The 16281-nt window shown below is 52.3% G+C and overlaps 2 protein-coding genes across 5 annotated transcripts in view; one reads left to right on the top strand and one right to left on the bottom strand.

The window, feature by feature from the left end:
• The window catches only part of LOC106989579 (uncharacterized), a 58588-nt gene that overhangs the window by 33094 nt on the left and 9213 nt on the right, over window positions 1-16281 (top strand). The window contains exons 7-11 of the mRNA XM_027051855.2: window positions 3347-3420; window positions 3733-3887; window positions 7624-7842; window positions 14386-14532; window positions 15024-15356. Coding sequence (XP_026907656.2) covers window positions 3347-3420; window positions 3733-3887; window positions 7624-7842; window positions 14386-14532; window positions 15024-15356 — 928 coding nt within the window. The remainder of the gene's footprint in view (window positions 1-3346; window positions 3421-3732; window positions 3888-7623; window positions 7843-14385; window positions 14533-15023; window positions 15357-16281) is intronic.
• Window positions 1225-15385, bottom strand: LOC106983409 (zinc finger protein with KRAB and SCAN domains 4). Of its 4 annotated transcripts, none has more exons than XM_053223271.1 (7): window positions 14071-15385; window positions 13650-13757; window positions 7603-8058; window positions 5951-6098; window positions 4810-4892; window positions 3683-3806; window positions 1225-2776 (listed from the first exon to the last, which is right to left on the bottom strand). In XM_053223271.1, the coding sequence occupies exons 2-7, from the start codon at window positions 13725-13727 to the stop codon at window positions 1914-1916; spliced, it is 1752 nt and encodes a 583-aa protein (XP_053079246.1). In that variant the 5' UTR covers window positions 13728-13757; window positions 14071-15385; the 3' UTR covers window positions 1225-1913. The 4 variants fall into 4 exon arrangements, with proteins under 4 accessions (XP_053079246.1, XP_053079247.1, XP_026907659.2 ...); XM_053223272.1 differs by having other exon boundaries at window positions 14211-15385; XM_027051858.2 differs by lacking the exon at window positions 13650-13757 and having other exon boundaries at window positions 14071-15380.

The raw sequence follows: 16281 nt of genomic DNA, 5'->3' as shown, positions 1-16281 counted from the left end.
TCCAACTGTGGCTTAGGTCACGATCTCACAGTTTGTGAGTTCGAGCTCCTTGTTGGGCTCTGTGCTGACAGCTCAGAGCCTGGAGCTTGCTTCAGATTCTGTGTCTCCTTCTCTTTCTGCCCCTCCCCTGCTCAAACTCTCTCTCTCTCTCTCCTCTCTCTCTCTCTCTCTCTCTCTCTCTCTCTCTCAAAAATAAATAAATAAAAATACTACAGTTGACTCTTGAACAATGTGGGGCTTGGGAAAGCAACCCCTGTCCAGTTGAAAATCTGCACATAACTTTTGACTCCCCCAAAACTTAATTACTAATAGCTTGTTGCCCAGAAGACAAAAATAAAGTCAATTAACATGTATTTTTTGCTATATATAATTATATACTATTTTCTTACATTAAATAGAGAAAAGAAAATGTTACTAATAGTAAGGAAAAGAAAATACACTGACAGTACTGTATTTATCGAAAAAAATCTGCAAATAAGTGGACCTGTGCAGTTCAAACCACTGTTGTTCAAGGGTCACTGTTCTTCTGTAATGCTGACTTGCAAAAATTTTTCTCACAAAATTTGACTATCATGAGGGGAAAAAAAGGACAGTCTACAAAGTGTGCTTCAGAAAAGTGATAGGGTTGACTGGGTGGCTTAGTTGAGTGTCTGACTCTTGATTTCGGCTCAGGTCATGATCCCAGGGTCGTGGGATCAAGCCCCGTGTTGGACTACGTGCTGAGCATGGTGCCTGCTATGTCCCTCTCCCCTGCTCACACTCTCTCTAAAATTAAAAAAAAATTTTTTTTTTTTTTAATATTAAGGAAAGTAGATAGCCTCATGAATTAACTTCATGGCTAAAATTCTCATCGTGAATAATTAAGGAGATGGTACCACATTGATGACATGGAAATTAATATTTAAGACCAAGACGGTCCCACATTAATAATGGAATTTTGAAGCCTAACTAATACTTGCTTTAAATATTTGGTATGAATCTACCGACCTAAAGGAAGTTTGAACTTAGGAGGCGTAGGTCGTGACTCGGTCTATCCTTTTCGGTGGAGTGGGATATGGGCAGGATAGTGTCTGTAGCTTTAGAGAGCACTGGGCCGAAGAGAACGAAAAGGTGAGAATCAAGATGGTGAGCATTAGAGAATTTATCATTTTATTTTGATTTGATTAATTTTCATACAGTCCGCATAGAACTATTTTCTCTGCAAAGAGTAGTGATATTAAAGAATGGAATCCCAAGAGTGGCACACATTCACAGTGATTTAATGATGAAGAGCCTGTTTGAGGTATTCACATGAAAATTCCTAGTCTGGTCAAGAAATCGGATTCCTTCTATCACAGTAACCCCACACGCACCCCACTGCCAATCCTCTGGCAAAAAATGCACTAGATTAACTCAGAGTCTAGAGCCTCCGAATTAGACACAAGCTCCACCAGATTTCATGAGAAGTTCCTCACAAATCTAGTTGGTATTGTGATGCAGATCTACAAAGGTCATTTCAGTGTTAAATTTAATGTTTATTAGCACCTGTGTTTAAGGCACACTGGGAGGCATAAGATGTCACAAATCTGACTGTGGAGGACCCATTATGTGGAAAATGAACAGTCACAGCAGCAGCCTCCACATCAGAGCCATCTCGCCACGAGACGTCATCAAGTGCTGGCTGGAGGTGGTCAGCCAGTCTGGAGGCCCATTTCAGTCCAGTAGGTGAGAACAATCATTTCATGTCCTACCTCTGCCAGACAACTCTCCCAGAGCCTCCTATCAAACAAGCTGTTTCCCAGCCACCTTCTAGAATGTAGAAGACAATGCAACCCTCCAGACTTGGCCTTCTAACACAAGATGGCATGTAGCGGTCAGTAAAGCCTCAGCCCAGCTCTGTGAGGAATGAACAAATCTGGCATGTATGACGTGGCTCACTGTGATAGAACTTTCTTTCCAACATGGCTCCTCCGGTGTTGAACAAGGTATGAAGTTCGGGTGAAGCCTTTCCCACATGTGTCACACTGATAGGGTTTCTCACCAGTGTGGATTTTCTGATGTTCGATAAGGCTTCTACTCCGAGTGAAACTCCTGTCACACTCGTTACATGGGTAAGATGCGGAAGCCTCAACGTTTTCCCACCGGCTTTCCACCCTCCCCTGACTCTCCCAGGTCTCTGCACATTCACGATCCTGCACATTTTTATCGCCGTGGATCCTCTGGTGTCTGAGGAGATGTGAATTCCGCCTAAAAGCTTTGCCACACATGTTGCACTGGTACGGCTTCTCCCCTGTGTGGATTTTGTGATGTTCAAGGAGGCTGCAACTCTGGCTGAAGGTTTTCCCACACTCCTCACACTCGTAGGGCTTCTCCCCAGTGTGGGTTCTCTGGTGTTTGATGAGGTTTGAGCTGTGACTGAACACCTTGCCACACTCCTCACACTCATAGGGTTTCTCCCCAGTGTGGACTCTCTGATGGATGACGAGGGCAGAGCTCCCGATGAAGGTCTTGCCACAGTCTTCACATTCATAGGGTTTCTCCCCGGTGTGGATTCTCCTGTGTTTAGTCAGGCCTGAACTCTGAGCAAAACTCTTCCCACATTCATGACAGTAGTGCCGCCTACTTCCTGTGGCAGTGTTCTGCTTTCTCGGGAACCTGCCCTCCTGTTCGCCAGCTTCGGTGCCTTCAGGAATCTGGGCAGTGTCTTCACGCAGGGGGCGTGGTATTCCCCCAGCCTCTTGTACTGGCTGGACCTCGTCCACAGGCAGGGCCCGGATCTCGGCCTCTGTTTCACCACCTGAAAGAACAAGTGGCCACACGTGGTCAGTGATGCCCTGCCACGCAGGAAAGCTGTGACGACAGTTCCACATACGCGGGGATGAGGGTTTCCGTACAAGAACGAGGATGGGGACGAAGGGGAGAACGGGTGCTGGGGAGGAAGGAGACTGAGAACGGGCCTGGGGTCATTGGAAGCAGGGTGATGGGGGGTGGAGGAGGGTGGGAAGGCCCGTGCTGGGGACACTCGCAGAGGCTCGAAGTCCTGAGGACGAAGGCAGGGCCCTGCACTGGGGTTGGACTCGAGGAGGGCGGGCAGATGGCAGCGGTAAGCAGGCACGCGTGAGGACTTGGAAGTGTTCCGTGCGACACAAGGAGAGCAGGCACGTAGAAAGCGATCGTCAGTCTGGGACGGTCCTTGGCTCTTATCCCAGACGAACACAGGGGCCCCGACACGACGGGCTTCGGTGCTGACAGATCTGAGCCAGAGCTCCTGCGGCACCATGGTCGAGCTGCTCGACTCAGACGGGTCAGGCTGTCCCGTGTGTCCTGCACCCCGATCTCTAGCTCACTTCTCGCTCTCGCCCTACAGTCCCACGGCCCATTTCCTGAGGACACCCCAGCTCTCGTCCTGTGTCGGAACTAGCAACAGAGAGGGGACCAACGGTGACAGCCCTACTATGAGCCAGGACTGTGCTTGGGGCTCTACCTGCCGTGTCCCACTTAACCCGGCCAGGACGCGGCAGGAAAGGGAAGGGAGCCGGGCCGGGAGGGTTAAAGATCGGGTCACGCACGTGGTTAGTAGCTGGGTTCAGAAACGGTGGCTCTGAACGCAGACAGAATTCAGACAGCGTCTTACAGCCCAGTAGGTTCTAACCGACAAAGGAAGCCACGAAAGCCTACGACAAACCAGCCCCGTCAGTCTTACCCGGGGAGGTCAGGCCGCCGGGGTTCTCCCGCCCTTCATCTCCGTGGAAGCTCCCCCGAGAGGAATCGAGCTGCGCCCAGCCAGAGGAGGAAGCCAGGGCCACGTCTTCCGTTTTCAGCAAGCCCTGAAACGGCACACGGGCCTCCTAGTTCCTCTTACCCAGAGTCCCTCCCGGAGCCGGGTGCTGCGCAGAGGGGCTCAGGCGGTGAGGGGACAGTCCCTGAAGGCTCCGCAGACCAAGCCAGCGCGGCACCTAACGCTACTTCTCCCGGTCTTAAGTGACGGCTTCATCAACAAAACCACTGCGGAAGTAGAGTGACAGCACGTGAGGACAGGTGTCTCCACACCAGTGCTCCAGACACCGCTGTCTCCACACAAATACGCCGGACGCCCGTGTCTCCACACAAATACTCCGGACGCCCGCGTCTCCACACAAATAAGCCGGACACCCTGGTTGCCACGCAAATAATCCGGACACCAGGGTAGAAGGTAAAGAGATTTGGAAAACGAAGGCCACGCCACTGCAAGGACCGGAACTGACCCCCGCTAGTGATGTGGCTGATTTGTATTAACAGTTATTCAGATACACTGAAACGTGGGTCTGAAGTGAGGAAAGTCAGGGAAGCCAGTGGACACCACAGAGCCTCCAGGGCGTGAAGGACCGGGTAAGAAGTTCAATCCAGTTTAAGTACAGACTGTTGCGGTCGTGTGACTAGTTGAGACACGTGGGCATGCCGTATCCGTCCCGGCAAGCTTAGGGACCACGTGGTTACCCCCCGGTAACAGGGCAGGAAAGCAAAAGAAAACCTTCGGGACAAAAGCACCGTCGCAACAAAAGCTTCAGTTTGCTTTTGCAGGATCACCCTTACTGATGAAGAAGATCCCACTGAAGAAGGGGCTGGCCAAGGACACGGAGTAGGGGTCTGGGAAACAGCACCCAAGCTAGTCATGAAATAGGACGAGGCTCCCAACTAGGCACCAGGAAGTCAGACAGCGACAGACGACACTAGCATACACGAGAAAGTTGACATCCCATCTGGCGTTTGGCTGGAGGATGTAGACGGGGAGGGGGCGACCCTCCCAGGATGCACCCCGGTAGCGAAGGGCAGGGAGGGGCTCCGGCTCACCTGGGGCTCTGGGGGCAGCCTGGCCGCCACCACTGCGTCTCCTCTGCAGCGCCCTCCCGGGGCAAGCCCAGGACCCTGGAGAACTAGGAAGGAAAGAAGCTCTGGATGAGACGTCCCTGGCACTCAGCCTCCCTGGCCTTCGGAATCCAAGCTCAAACACTGGGCCTGGAACTTCGTACAGCGTGTGCCTTCCCAAAGGCCCGATCCCTACCCGCTCCAGTCCCGGGGCCTAGAGACCTGTGCTGTGCTCTGCCGACACACAAAATGTATGCAAAAACGGCAGGATCCTTGGAAGGGATGGTGAGTTTAAACCACATAAAACAAGCTTTTCATCTGAAGATGCTCTGGGTTTTGCTTGCGAAGGGGAGAAAAGTAAGATTTCGGTTCAAATGCCTTTAGGGGCCAGTAAGGGCTTTCTGCTTTGGTTTGGAAGAACTAGAGTCAAAATAAAGCTGGAACCAGAAGGCAGAAATGGGCATCTGCTTGTACAGAACTTGCTCAGCGTCCAGAAGAACCCGCGGTCTCCCTGGAGGAGGCAAACTTTACATGGGGCACAAAATAGCTGGTTTAGCTAGAGCCCGTGTTGGAAGTCAGGACTGCGTGTTGGCCGGCGTCTCAGTGCTGTGTGTCTTGGGACACGTTCAGGGCACGTGAGAAGACACCGCAGGACATACAGCCAGTCCTGTGGAGTAAATCCTGCTATTTTCATAAGAGACCCAGGGTTGAGACATTTATACTCTAATCCGCGGTAGTCCTGTAGTCTGTGGGATTTCCGACGGGCTTTACAGAGTCTGTTCGTTTTCTTCTTGGCACTTACCACTACTGGAAGCTGTACTGTCGTGTGCATGTGCTGTCTTCCCCACTCGAATGTAAACCCCAGTGCCACCAGGAAGGACTCTGTCTCACCAGCGGCCGGTCCTCAGCACCAACCACACTGGCTACCACGTAGGAGGCATAATTACGTGTTAAATGAATGGGGAACCGATTCTTTCCAAACCACCGTTTGAAATTTCCCTTTCAGTCTCAAAGTAGAGTCCGTCGGTGATGGCCAAATAACGTGGCGGTCAGCGCCCCTATCAGATGATCGTCAGTGAAGCTGGACGAAGTCTGCAGGTTCACGCGCCCAGAAGAGAACACTCACCTGTGCCTGGTAAGGCCCGTGATCCCAGAGATTCATGCTTGAGCAGAGCCCTCACCGGCTGGAACTGGGCACTCCGTGATCCGCGGGAAGGTGTCAGTGCTGCCATCTCGCAACAGACAAGCTCTTGGCCCTGGTCACCACCTGGGACCTAGGGGTTATTCATTCCTTTTCATTATTTGTCAGACATTTCTGGAGCACTTCCCATGTGCCTCACAGTTTCCAGGGGCACGAAAAAGATTAACTCAGGTAACACAGACAACAACCTTGGGGTGGGTACCGTTACCGTGATCGTTTCACCGATGAGGAAGCGAAGGCACACAGAGTGTAAGTTTTCCCAAGGTCACCCAGGTAATAAGTGGCGGTGCTAGGATGGGCGCTCAGGCAAGGGGACCCCAGAGCCCGTGCTCTTTGCCATTACCAGGTGCTCCCACGTTGTATACGTTGTGCTTTTACAAAGACTTTTGGGAACCGGTGCTGGCTCTCAAAATACTCCTATCTTATCTGACAAGTGAGGGTAATAATTTCTCGTTTATAGGGTTTTGTTACTGGTTTTGAGAACCAAGAAAGATCACAGAATGTGAAATCACCTAACGCAGGACACACGGTCTATCCCCACTAAAAGGTGGCTTTCATGCATTTATGGGCAAATTGCACTTGTCAAGTTACTTTCTCACGTGCGGCGCAGAACTCCCCACATCTTCCGTAATGACTGAGGAGGCTGAAGCTAAGAGACTTGAAACGCCTTCACTGTGAAGGGCTCGCGGGCAGTGGGCCCCAGTGCAGACCCGGATCTCCTGGTCAGTGGTTAGGAGGCTCTGGCTGCAGGCCCCTGAAGGAACATTAACTGGTGCACAGAGGACACCACCTTAGAACAGACTGGCAAAGCAAGAAGAGGTGGGGAGATCAACCTGTTTTCCACCAGGGGTGTTCTCTAGCCTGGGGTCCTTGGACTCCTCCCATGTGGTCCATGAACTTGGAATAGGAAAGGAGTAGTTTTATTGTTACCAGCCTCTGAGGGAACGTGGCCTTTCCTTCTATTAGAAATTGAAGCAGCGATCGTGTGGCATAAGCCACCGCACTTCGCCACCAATAGAAATTGCAGATGTTTTGGGGCGCCTGGGTGGCCCAGTTCGAGCCCCGCATCGGGCTCTGTTCTGACACCTTAGAGCCTGGATGGAGGCTGCTTTGGATTCTGTGTCTCCCTCTCTCTCTCTCTGCCCCTTCCCCGCTCATGCTCTGTCTCTCTCAAAAATAAACACTTAAAATTTTTTAAAAAGAAAAATTGCAGATGTTTTCACACCACATTACGGCACAACGAACAGTGTCAAAGTCACTCATGCTTCTAACGACTTTGAAACTGCACCCGGGCTATTGGGCCTGTGCCCAGGTCTTACTGATTAGTGCAACAATTTTAAAAAGCGCACGCATAACGTTGTCACTCATTTGTTTAATGCATTGCTGGCTGTATTTCAACATAATCGAGTTCTTCTGTGATCCTTCATGTATCTAAAACTTCTGTTACGAGGAGGGGCCCAGGGACTCCACCCGAGTGGCAGAGAGAGAGAGAGAGAGAGAGAGAAGTTCGGATGTTGACGGCACGCCCCGCCCTCGGCCCCAAGACTTGGGTTAGAAACCGGGCTCGGGGCCTCTACCTGCGGTGTCCGCGCCTCCAGCTGTCTCTGCAGGTGCTCCAGGAGCACCACCACCTCGTCCCCGCTCTCCGGGTGCTGTCCCCGCACCCAGGCCTGGAGCTCCGCGGGCAGGATGGTCAGGAACTGCTCCAGCACCAGCAGCTCCAGGATCTGCTCCTTGGTGTGTATATCCGGGCTCAGCCACTGGCGGCACAGCTCGCGGAGCCGGCGCAGCGCCTCGCGGGGCCCCTCGGCCTCAGGGTAGCGGAAGCCCCGGAAGCGCCGGCGCGAGTCTTCAGGACCCCGATGGGGGCTGGCCTCCCGCACGGGGGCAGAGGCCTCTCCGGCTTCCGTCGTCGCCACCAGAGGCCCCATGTGGTTCTCTGTGGGCTGGGCGTCCCAGGCTGTGCTCTCCGCCGATTCTCCCGCCATCCTGGATCTGGCTCTAGTGGGCCGACGTGCTCCTGCAGGAGGATCCTGCCGGTGGAAAATCACTATTAACCAGTGACAGTGCTGGCAGCCCCCTCGCTCAGGCCCGGGGGCCCAGACATTGCCAGGGGGCAGCTGCGGTTTCTTCTAGCTCCATCCTCTGCAGCACCTGAAACCATAATCCCACAACAGGCTCCTAGGGATCCTAGGGGGTGGGCCTGAAGCCCCCCACCCCCCATCTCAAGACTAGTCAGGAAAGAAACAGTGACTGCTCAGATCATCCCATTTGCAGCCTCCTCTGTGGGTGGCCTAGTTCTAAGACCCCAAGGAGTCCTGCCCAGGTCCCAGGATTTGAATATGATGATGTAGCTCGTAGCTCTCATGCCTGGAGTGAGCACAAGGAACTGAATTCCACCAACTTCCACGAGCTTGTAAGCAGATCCCGCCCCAGAACCGCCCTACCAACACCCTGAATTTGGCCTTGGAAGACTGTAAGATGAGGAGTCTGCTGAGCCTGCCTGGCTTCTGACCTACGGGATGGGGAATATCTGGTCATTTTAAGCAGATAGATTGTGTAGATTGTCACGCAGCAGCGGAAAGTGAATACCAGCTCCTTTTCTGCCATTAAGGCTGCACATTTGGGGGAAGAGATTAGGAAAAGGCAGGCCCTGAATCAAAAGCAACAGGACTGGATTTAAGCCCTGGACACCTGCCAGTGGGGCTCCCAGTTCTCTCTGATGTTAGTCTTGCCCAAACAACAGGCATAAAACTGACCCAAATTCAGCTGAAAGTAGGGCTTCCCTAGGCCCCTCCCAGCTTTGGGCTGGAGATCTTTAGTGTCTGTGAGAAACATCAAAGCAGTGGAAACCACCACCGTGTGCTGCAGAGTGGCTGCACCTCGTCCTTAGCAATCCTCACCCTGCCATTCTTCCTCCCCTTCAAGCTGAACTTCTTGAAAGGAAACATCCAGACTCCGACTGCAGTACCGGCCTCCCGCTGGCCTTCGGCACACTGTCAGCAGCAAGCCACCAGCGGTGACCACTGAGAGCTCCTGCGCCAGAGGTGCACCCCCAGCTGGCCTTTTCCACGGCTGCTTCTCAAGAAGCTGATGCTGCTGTCCACTTCCGGAAACAGTCTTGTCCCCGATCCCGGGCCCCACTCCTGCTTTTCTCCTTCCCATTTCTTTCCAGCCCCCATTTACAGCCTGGTCAGGTGAACTCTCCCGCCAGACAGCCGGGCTCATGATCTTGGCTCCACTGCTTCCTTACTGAGTGGCCGTGGCAAAGTAGTCCACATCTCTGCCTCACCTCCCCCACCGTACCAGGGATATTGTGAGCATTAGGTATGTGCATACAGTTCTTATGACACTGCCTGGCTGGTGGTAAATAGCACGTAAATGTCAGCTACTAGCATATAGTTCACTGGCCTTTCTCCATTCTGTTCTTCACCCTTTCCTTTCTCTACATTCTTCCCCAGGACTGTCTTTAACCACCTGCAAGATTTTAACTCTCACTTCTAGGCTAAAGACTCCTAATCCCTATTCTGAACTTCCTCCCAGGCAGTTCTGGCTGGAAATCCTACAAATAAACCCAATTCAGACCATGCTGGTTTTCTTCCCCCTACTCTGCTCCTTCCCCAGTCTGGCATTCTCTAGACACAGCAGCACCACCTGCCAGGTTTTCCCTCATCTATTCTACCCTTGGGATGTCTCCAGAGCTGTCCCTGCCTGTGTGCTCTTGCCCTTGTCCTGGCCCAGGCCCTCAGCACTGTCTCTAGCCTTTTCTGCTTTCAATGCCTCTCTTCCTCCCCACCTCCCCCCCCAAGGGACCTCTTCTAAAATACATACTTAATCAAGTCCCTCCTCTGCCATTCCTTTTTTTTTTTTTTTTTTTTTTTTTTATGTTTGTTTATTCTTGAGAGAGAGGGAGAGAGAGAATCCCAAGCAGGCTCCGGGCTCTGAGCTGTCAGCATAGAGCCTGATATGGGGCTCAAACTCATGAACAGTGAGATCATGACCTAAGCCAAAGTCGGACACTTAACCGACTGAGCCACCCAGGTGCCCCTTTCCGCTGCCATTCTTACCCAAGTAAAGCACTTGTTTCTTCTCACACCCACTACTCATCCTCTGTCCCCATGAATTGGTAAATAAACTCTGGTCCTGCAGGCTGAGAACGGCTAAATGCACCCAGCCAAGGAGCCAGTGGGGCTCAGGTAGGGCTCACCATCCAAGGCCCTCAGATGGTGTCCAGTCAACGGAGGCATCGGCTTTTCAGTGGGCACAAAGTTTGCCCAAATCTGTAGGAGGCCAGCTGCTGCCCTGACAGCTTAACGTAGTATTTGTTTCCAGGATGTCACATCTCTGCAGGCCAGCCACGCCAGCTCTGAAGCTGGAATGCCCCCTGCCTAGCACCTTTTCCACCCTCTTAGGCAGAATGAGGTCTCCTCCCCTGACACTTCCTACCTTCCTCAGGAAAACCAAACAAGAGAGCTTATGGAAAGCACACCGGAGTACTCAAATTCGTATGAAAAACAACAGTCCTTGTGCATCTTTGTTCTCTATTTAACATTCTGCCAAACCTGATGGACTGTGAGCCTCCTGCCAACAGCTCTGTCTTTAGCTTACCCATGTTTGTATTCCTAGGTCCTGACACGTAGTAAGTGAACCGATGAATGAATGCAAAAGCATTAGAGACGAAGGGTGCCTGCTTGGCTCAGTCAGTACACCATTTGACTTTTGACCTTGGGGTTGTGAGTTCAAGCCCCCCCCAAGTTGGGTGAGGAGCCTACTTAAAAAAAAAAAAAGCACTAGGTAATTAGTTATTTCTGTAAACCATGGATTCTCCACTTGGACACCACTGACATTTTGGTGGGATTAACTGTGTGTCTGGGAGGCTGGGGGTGCTTCCCAGTAGAGTAGGATGTTCGGCAACCCCCCCCTCCTCTACCCACTAAATGCCAGTAGGTCCGTCCACCCCCAGTTATGACAATCGAAAAAATGTCTCCAGACATTGCTGAATTTTACCTTGGGAGCTAAAGGGCCATAGTTTAGAAACCCTGCATTCACAGAATGTGCTTAGTCTCAGTTTGGGAGTAACTTGGGACCAGAGGAGGACTCCCCTGGCAGGTGAGTCAGGGCAAAGCTGCCCCCAGGGAACAGAGGCAGGCACTGTAGGGACCCAGGTGTCCCTTAGTTGGACACCAGCAGCAGAAGGGTGTGCAAACAGGCTGGGGGTCTGTGTCCTCTGCAGACAATCCCAAGGAGGGGCCAAGGGAAGGGTGAGCACTGCTCTGACACTGGGGAGTGTCAGATGTCAGGAGGGTCACAGGAGAGCCACCTCACAGGACAGCAGGCATTAACCGTAACTAGTGCCAGCACCAGGCTGCGTAAACTCCCACTCCTCATGGTTAGAACACGGGCATGAGGGTCACATCCCACCCCTGCCACTCGTTTGCCGAGTGACGCTGGACATGTTGCCTATTAACTTCTCGGTACCTCGGTCTCCCTGTCTCTAAAAGGGAGATAACAAAAGGGTCTACTTCGTGCAGTTACACACGTGGTCTCTGTAGAGCACTTAAGAACGCTGTCTGATACACAGAAGCATTTATTGGAATAAATGGAAGAGGATGGGATTATGGATCCGTCCCCTGCGATTTGAGCACAGACAGGTTAGAAAACTCTTCCGCCACCTTTCCTCCACTACCCCCGCCCCATGAGTCCACTGATCCAGGAAAGGGAGAAGGGAAGGGTGGAAGGGAGAGCCCTATCGGGCTCTGCACTGACAGTGCGGGGCCTGCTTGGAATTCTCTCTCTTCTCTCTGCCCCTCCCCTGCTCGCTCTCCTAAAACAAATAAACATCAAAAAAAAAAAAAAAGAGAGAGAGAGAGAGAGGAGGAGGGAAAGAAAGATGTCATAGATTAAAAAGGACTGAATAGACAAATCAGCCACATGCAAACGGTAAATTGTATTTGGACCCTGTAGGGGAAAAAAATAAAACCAGCTGTAAAAAGGTCGTTTTAGGAGTGCCTGGCTGGCTCAGTCAGTAGAGCATGCAACTCTTGACCCTGGGGTTGTGAGTTTGAGCCCCACGTTAGGTGTAGAGATTACTTAAAAATAAAATCTTAGGGACGCCTGGGTGGCTCAGTCGGTTGAGCATCCAACTTCGGCTCAGGTCATGATCTCACAGTTCATGAGTTCCAGCCCCGAGTTGGGCTCTGTGCTGACAGCTCAGAGCCTGGAGCCTGCTTCAGATTCTGTGCCTCCCTCTCTCTTCCCCTCCCCTGCTCATGCTCTGTCTCTCAAAAATAAACAATAAAAAAATAAAAATAAGAAAATAAAATCGTAAAAGACATATTTCAAACAATCAGGAAAATTTGAATACAATATTAAGGAATTACCGGCAATTTTGTTGAGTGTGATAATGCTATGATTACATTAAAAATCCTATTTGTTAGAAATTAACATTGAAGTACTGTAGTTGTATTTATGGGTGAACAGAGATGATCGCTGGAATTTTCCTTAAAGTACTGAAAGAAAGAGGGAAACAAGGGAAGGAAGGATGGGGGGGGGGGGCAAGGGAAAGAAAGAGAGAGAAAGGAGGGGATAGAGGTATGAAAGAAAATGGCCAAAACAGGGGCTCCTGGGTGGTTCAATTGGTTAAGCTTCCGACTCTTGTTCTTGGCTCACGTCAAGATCCACGGTTTGTTTAAGTTTGAGCTCCCTGTCGGGCTGTGCACTGATGGTGCAGAGCCTGGTTGGGATTCTCTCTCTCCCTTTCTGCCCCTCCCCTGCTCACACTCTGTCAAAATAAACTTAAAAAAAAGAAAATGGACATAGATAGTAGTTGTTAAAGCTCAGTGATGGGCATACTGGGGTTCATGGTAGTGTTCTCTCTACATTGATCTAGGTTAGATATTCCCCCACCCCCCATTTAAAAATTAACATCCTACCTTCCTTTTTCCCTTCCTGAGCAATACAGTCTAGAAGCATTTAGGTGGGGTCACACGAGGTGAGAGGGCCTCGGCCAGCCACCTGGGAGCCCAAGTGGTGTGAGGAGGGCGTCCCCAGAGCTAGGGGGAGGCACGTGTGACAGGAAGATTAGCACTGATTCATCACTACCATCAATCTCACATTCCCCATCCAGGTTTCACCACCGGTGGTATTCGGGGTCTAAGCCCAAATGAACAGAGTGAGAAGGCAGTGGATTGGGGGACCTGCTATAAACAGGAAGTGATCAAATAAGTAAATATCTTGAAGATAAGGAGAGCAGAATTTCTCATTATCATAGAAGAGAGTTACAAATATGGAAAAAAATCTAGTGTAAGTCCTGTTATTAGGACTGGAGTTAAAGGTGTTGGGGTATGAACTCAGTTTCCCAAACTAATAGTAACAAGGAAACCTACAAGTAGAGACACTAAGTTACAGACAAATACATCAGGCTAGCACGTAGGGCTCTCCTGGAGGCTTGCAAACTGGAAGATCTGCAGCTCGGGGACAGGACCCGTGACCTCTAACACTGGGGTCCGAAACCTTCACTGTCAAACCATTCCTGCTCCTAGTGAATCCAGGCGCCCCGAGGAAGGGGCACTCCCAAATTTTAAAGCCTTGGGGGAGTCTCAGCATCACAACACACAACACATACCAGCTTGGGTCTTTGCTTAGGGACAGGCTCTTCTTGAGAGTATTTTATTTTCCTTTCTAAAATAGAGAAATCGTTCATCACGAAGAAAACTGACAGATGGCCCTAAAACTTAAACGTAAGAAAAGCCAAGATCACTCATGAAAGAGAACAGGCCGTCATAATGAGAAGTAACAATAGCAATGATAACAGCAAATCTTTGAATCGTTCTTACTCTGTGCCTGGTGCGTGTTACGCATCTTAACTCGCTGAAGCCTCACAACAACCCCACGACTTAGGTGATATCATTTTCCCCGGTTTACAAAGCAGTCAGGTGAGGCACAGAGAGGTCAAGGGACCGGCCAAAAGCCACAAAGCCAATACGTGGGGTATGAATCGAACCAGACGGCCCGACCGCACAGAGACTTAGGACCCGGGCACTGACCTTGTCTTCGAATGGAGCGCGACCTGGCCCCCATCGTCGCGGCGGGTGTGTGTGCGTGCGTGCATGTGTGTGTGTGTGTGTGTGTGTGTGTGTGTGACCCGGAGTCCCGATTGCACACACTGCGAGGCTGCGGCACCTACCCGGAGGCGGGCGCTGCCTCCCCGGGGTCCCCTCGCGGGAGGAGGCGGCTCCTCGGCAACCCCAACCGGACCGGGGGAGCCGGCTCGCCGCACCCCAACAGTTCCGAAAGTAGCGCCCCCGGGGCGGGGCGGGGCTGCGGCTGCGGCTGCGCGAAGGACTTTTGGGCCTCTCTAGCCGCCGCCGGCCGCCACTCGGTGGTCCCAGCCACCAGAGCTCCCCGCGCCTGACGTCCGCGTGCGCTGCGTGGTCCCCGCCACCTGCGACCCTGGCGCGTGGCTGTCAGCGTGCACTCGGTGGTCCTGGCCGCCTGTGCTCCTGGAAGTAGTCTCCTCACTGGTCCCCCTTCGTCTCAGATGCTTCCCATCCTGCGACCACAGCCACAGTAACACGTGCTCCCATCACCTAACTTCTGCTGAGGGACCAGTACAAGTCCCATCCTGCGCCATCCAGCAGTGGTCACACACAGTCCTGTCGTGCTTCTCCTCCTGCTTCTCCCCGTGCTCCTCCCCTGGTCCTCGTCCGATGCTCTCCGCGCTCCTCTCTGATCCTCCTCTGATGCTCCTCCCCGGATCCTCCTCCGATGCTCTCCGCGCTCCTCCCTGATTCTCCCCGGATGCTCCCCGCGCTACGCCAGCTCTCCTATGCCTTCTGGGCCGCCTATTCGGCTTAGTACGGATGTCTGTGTTCTAAGTACACAGCGGTCACTACAGCCTGGTCGATTTACAAACATTTATTTCATTTCGGCTACACATCAGCTTTATGTAGTCACTAGTTCACGTGTCCGCGTCTCCTCCTCGACTCCGAGAATCCAGACGACGGTCAAGAGTCAATCAATCACCCCCACAACCACCATCTCCTGTGGTGCGGCCAACACCGAGAGAGCCACGGGTGGCGAGCGCTGGAACTGGCGGAACTGCTGCGTACCCGAGGCCGCCCAAACGGGAGGGCTGGCGGGGCTCGCGGGAGCCGGAGCTGGGCGGCGGGGTGGCCACCGAGACGCAGCGACCTGCGGGGTCCTAGAGAGGACAGGAAAGCTCCTGGAAGACAGCGGGGCTCAGGCGGCTGACGAACTTCCGGCCTTCACGGCCGCTTGGTTGCCAGGGCGCCGCTACCCGCCGCGGCCCTGGAGCTTCCCTGGACCCGAGGTGAGTTTCGGATCCCTCGCCCCACGCCCCTCGCCCCGGGCTCCCGGAAGACGGTCCCGCCCCGTCGGGCGGTGGGAGAGACTCCCGCAGGGGGCGGGGAAGAGGCGCTCGGCGGCGGGTCCTGCTCCCCGGGAAAGGCCGGACTCCCCGGTACCCGCCCCCTGTGCGTCTCCAGTGTTAGCATTATTGCATCTGTTTTTTCTCTAAATATTTCGAAAGACCTCACAAGCGTCATGACTTGTCATTCCTAGTTTAAAAATTGAGGTTTTATGGAAGCAAATCACTAACGCACCTGACTAGATGTAGGAGCATTCCCTAAAATCACCTAACACCTAGTCCCTAGTCGTCCTACGGATGTCTTTTCCAACTGATGTGCACCAACTAGGATCCAGCTAAAGACTATTCATTGCAGGCAGTTGTCTTTTAACATTTAAAAACGAGTCCTGCCTTTCCCCTCGCTTCTCCCCGTCCATTGAAGGGAGGAGTTGACAGACCTCCAGGAGGAGAGCACCGTCGTTTCTGGATTTACCTGCGGTTCCTCTACTCGTCGTTGCAGTTGGTCGTGCTTTGGGTTGTATTTTACAACACAAGTGGTTTACAGTTTTTTTGATCTCTCTGTTGCTAATGCGCTGAAGCTAATAAGAAAAATGCTCTTTTATGCTTTTTCCTCCCGTGTTTTTAGTTCAGCTAAGGAACAGGAGGACGCATGTGTTTGCTGCCTGGCACATCATTGACACTTAGTATCTGTGAGTTCTTTAGTGGGTTATAGGTAATTCTAGGAGCTGACTATTAGGGGTGGCTGAGTAGGTTGAGCGTCCGACTCTTGATTGCTGCTCAGGTCATGATCTCATGGTTTGTGGAATCGAGCCCCAAGTCGGGCTCTGTGCTGACAGTGTGGAGTCTGCTTGGGATTCTACCCCCACTC

This window comes from Acinonyx jubatus, chromosome B2 (assembly GCF_027475565.1).
Source record: "Acinonyx jubatus isolate Ajub_Pintada_27869175 chromosome B2, VMU_Ajub_asm_v1.0, whole genome shotgun sequence".
Taxonomy (NCBI): domain Eukaryota; kingdom Metazoa; phylum Chordata; class Mammalia; order Carnivora; family Felidae; genus Acinonyx; species Acinonyx jubatus.
The sequence above is the reverse complement of the archived record's forward strand: the minus strand, read 5'-3'. Positions and strand labels throughout refer to the sequence as shown.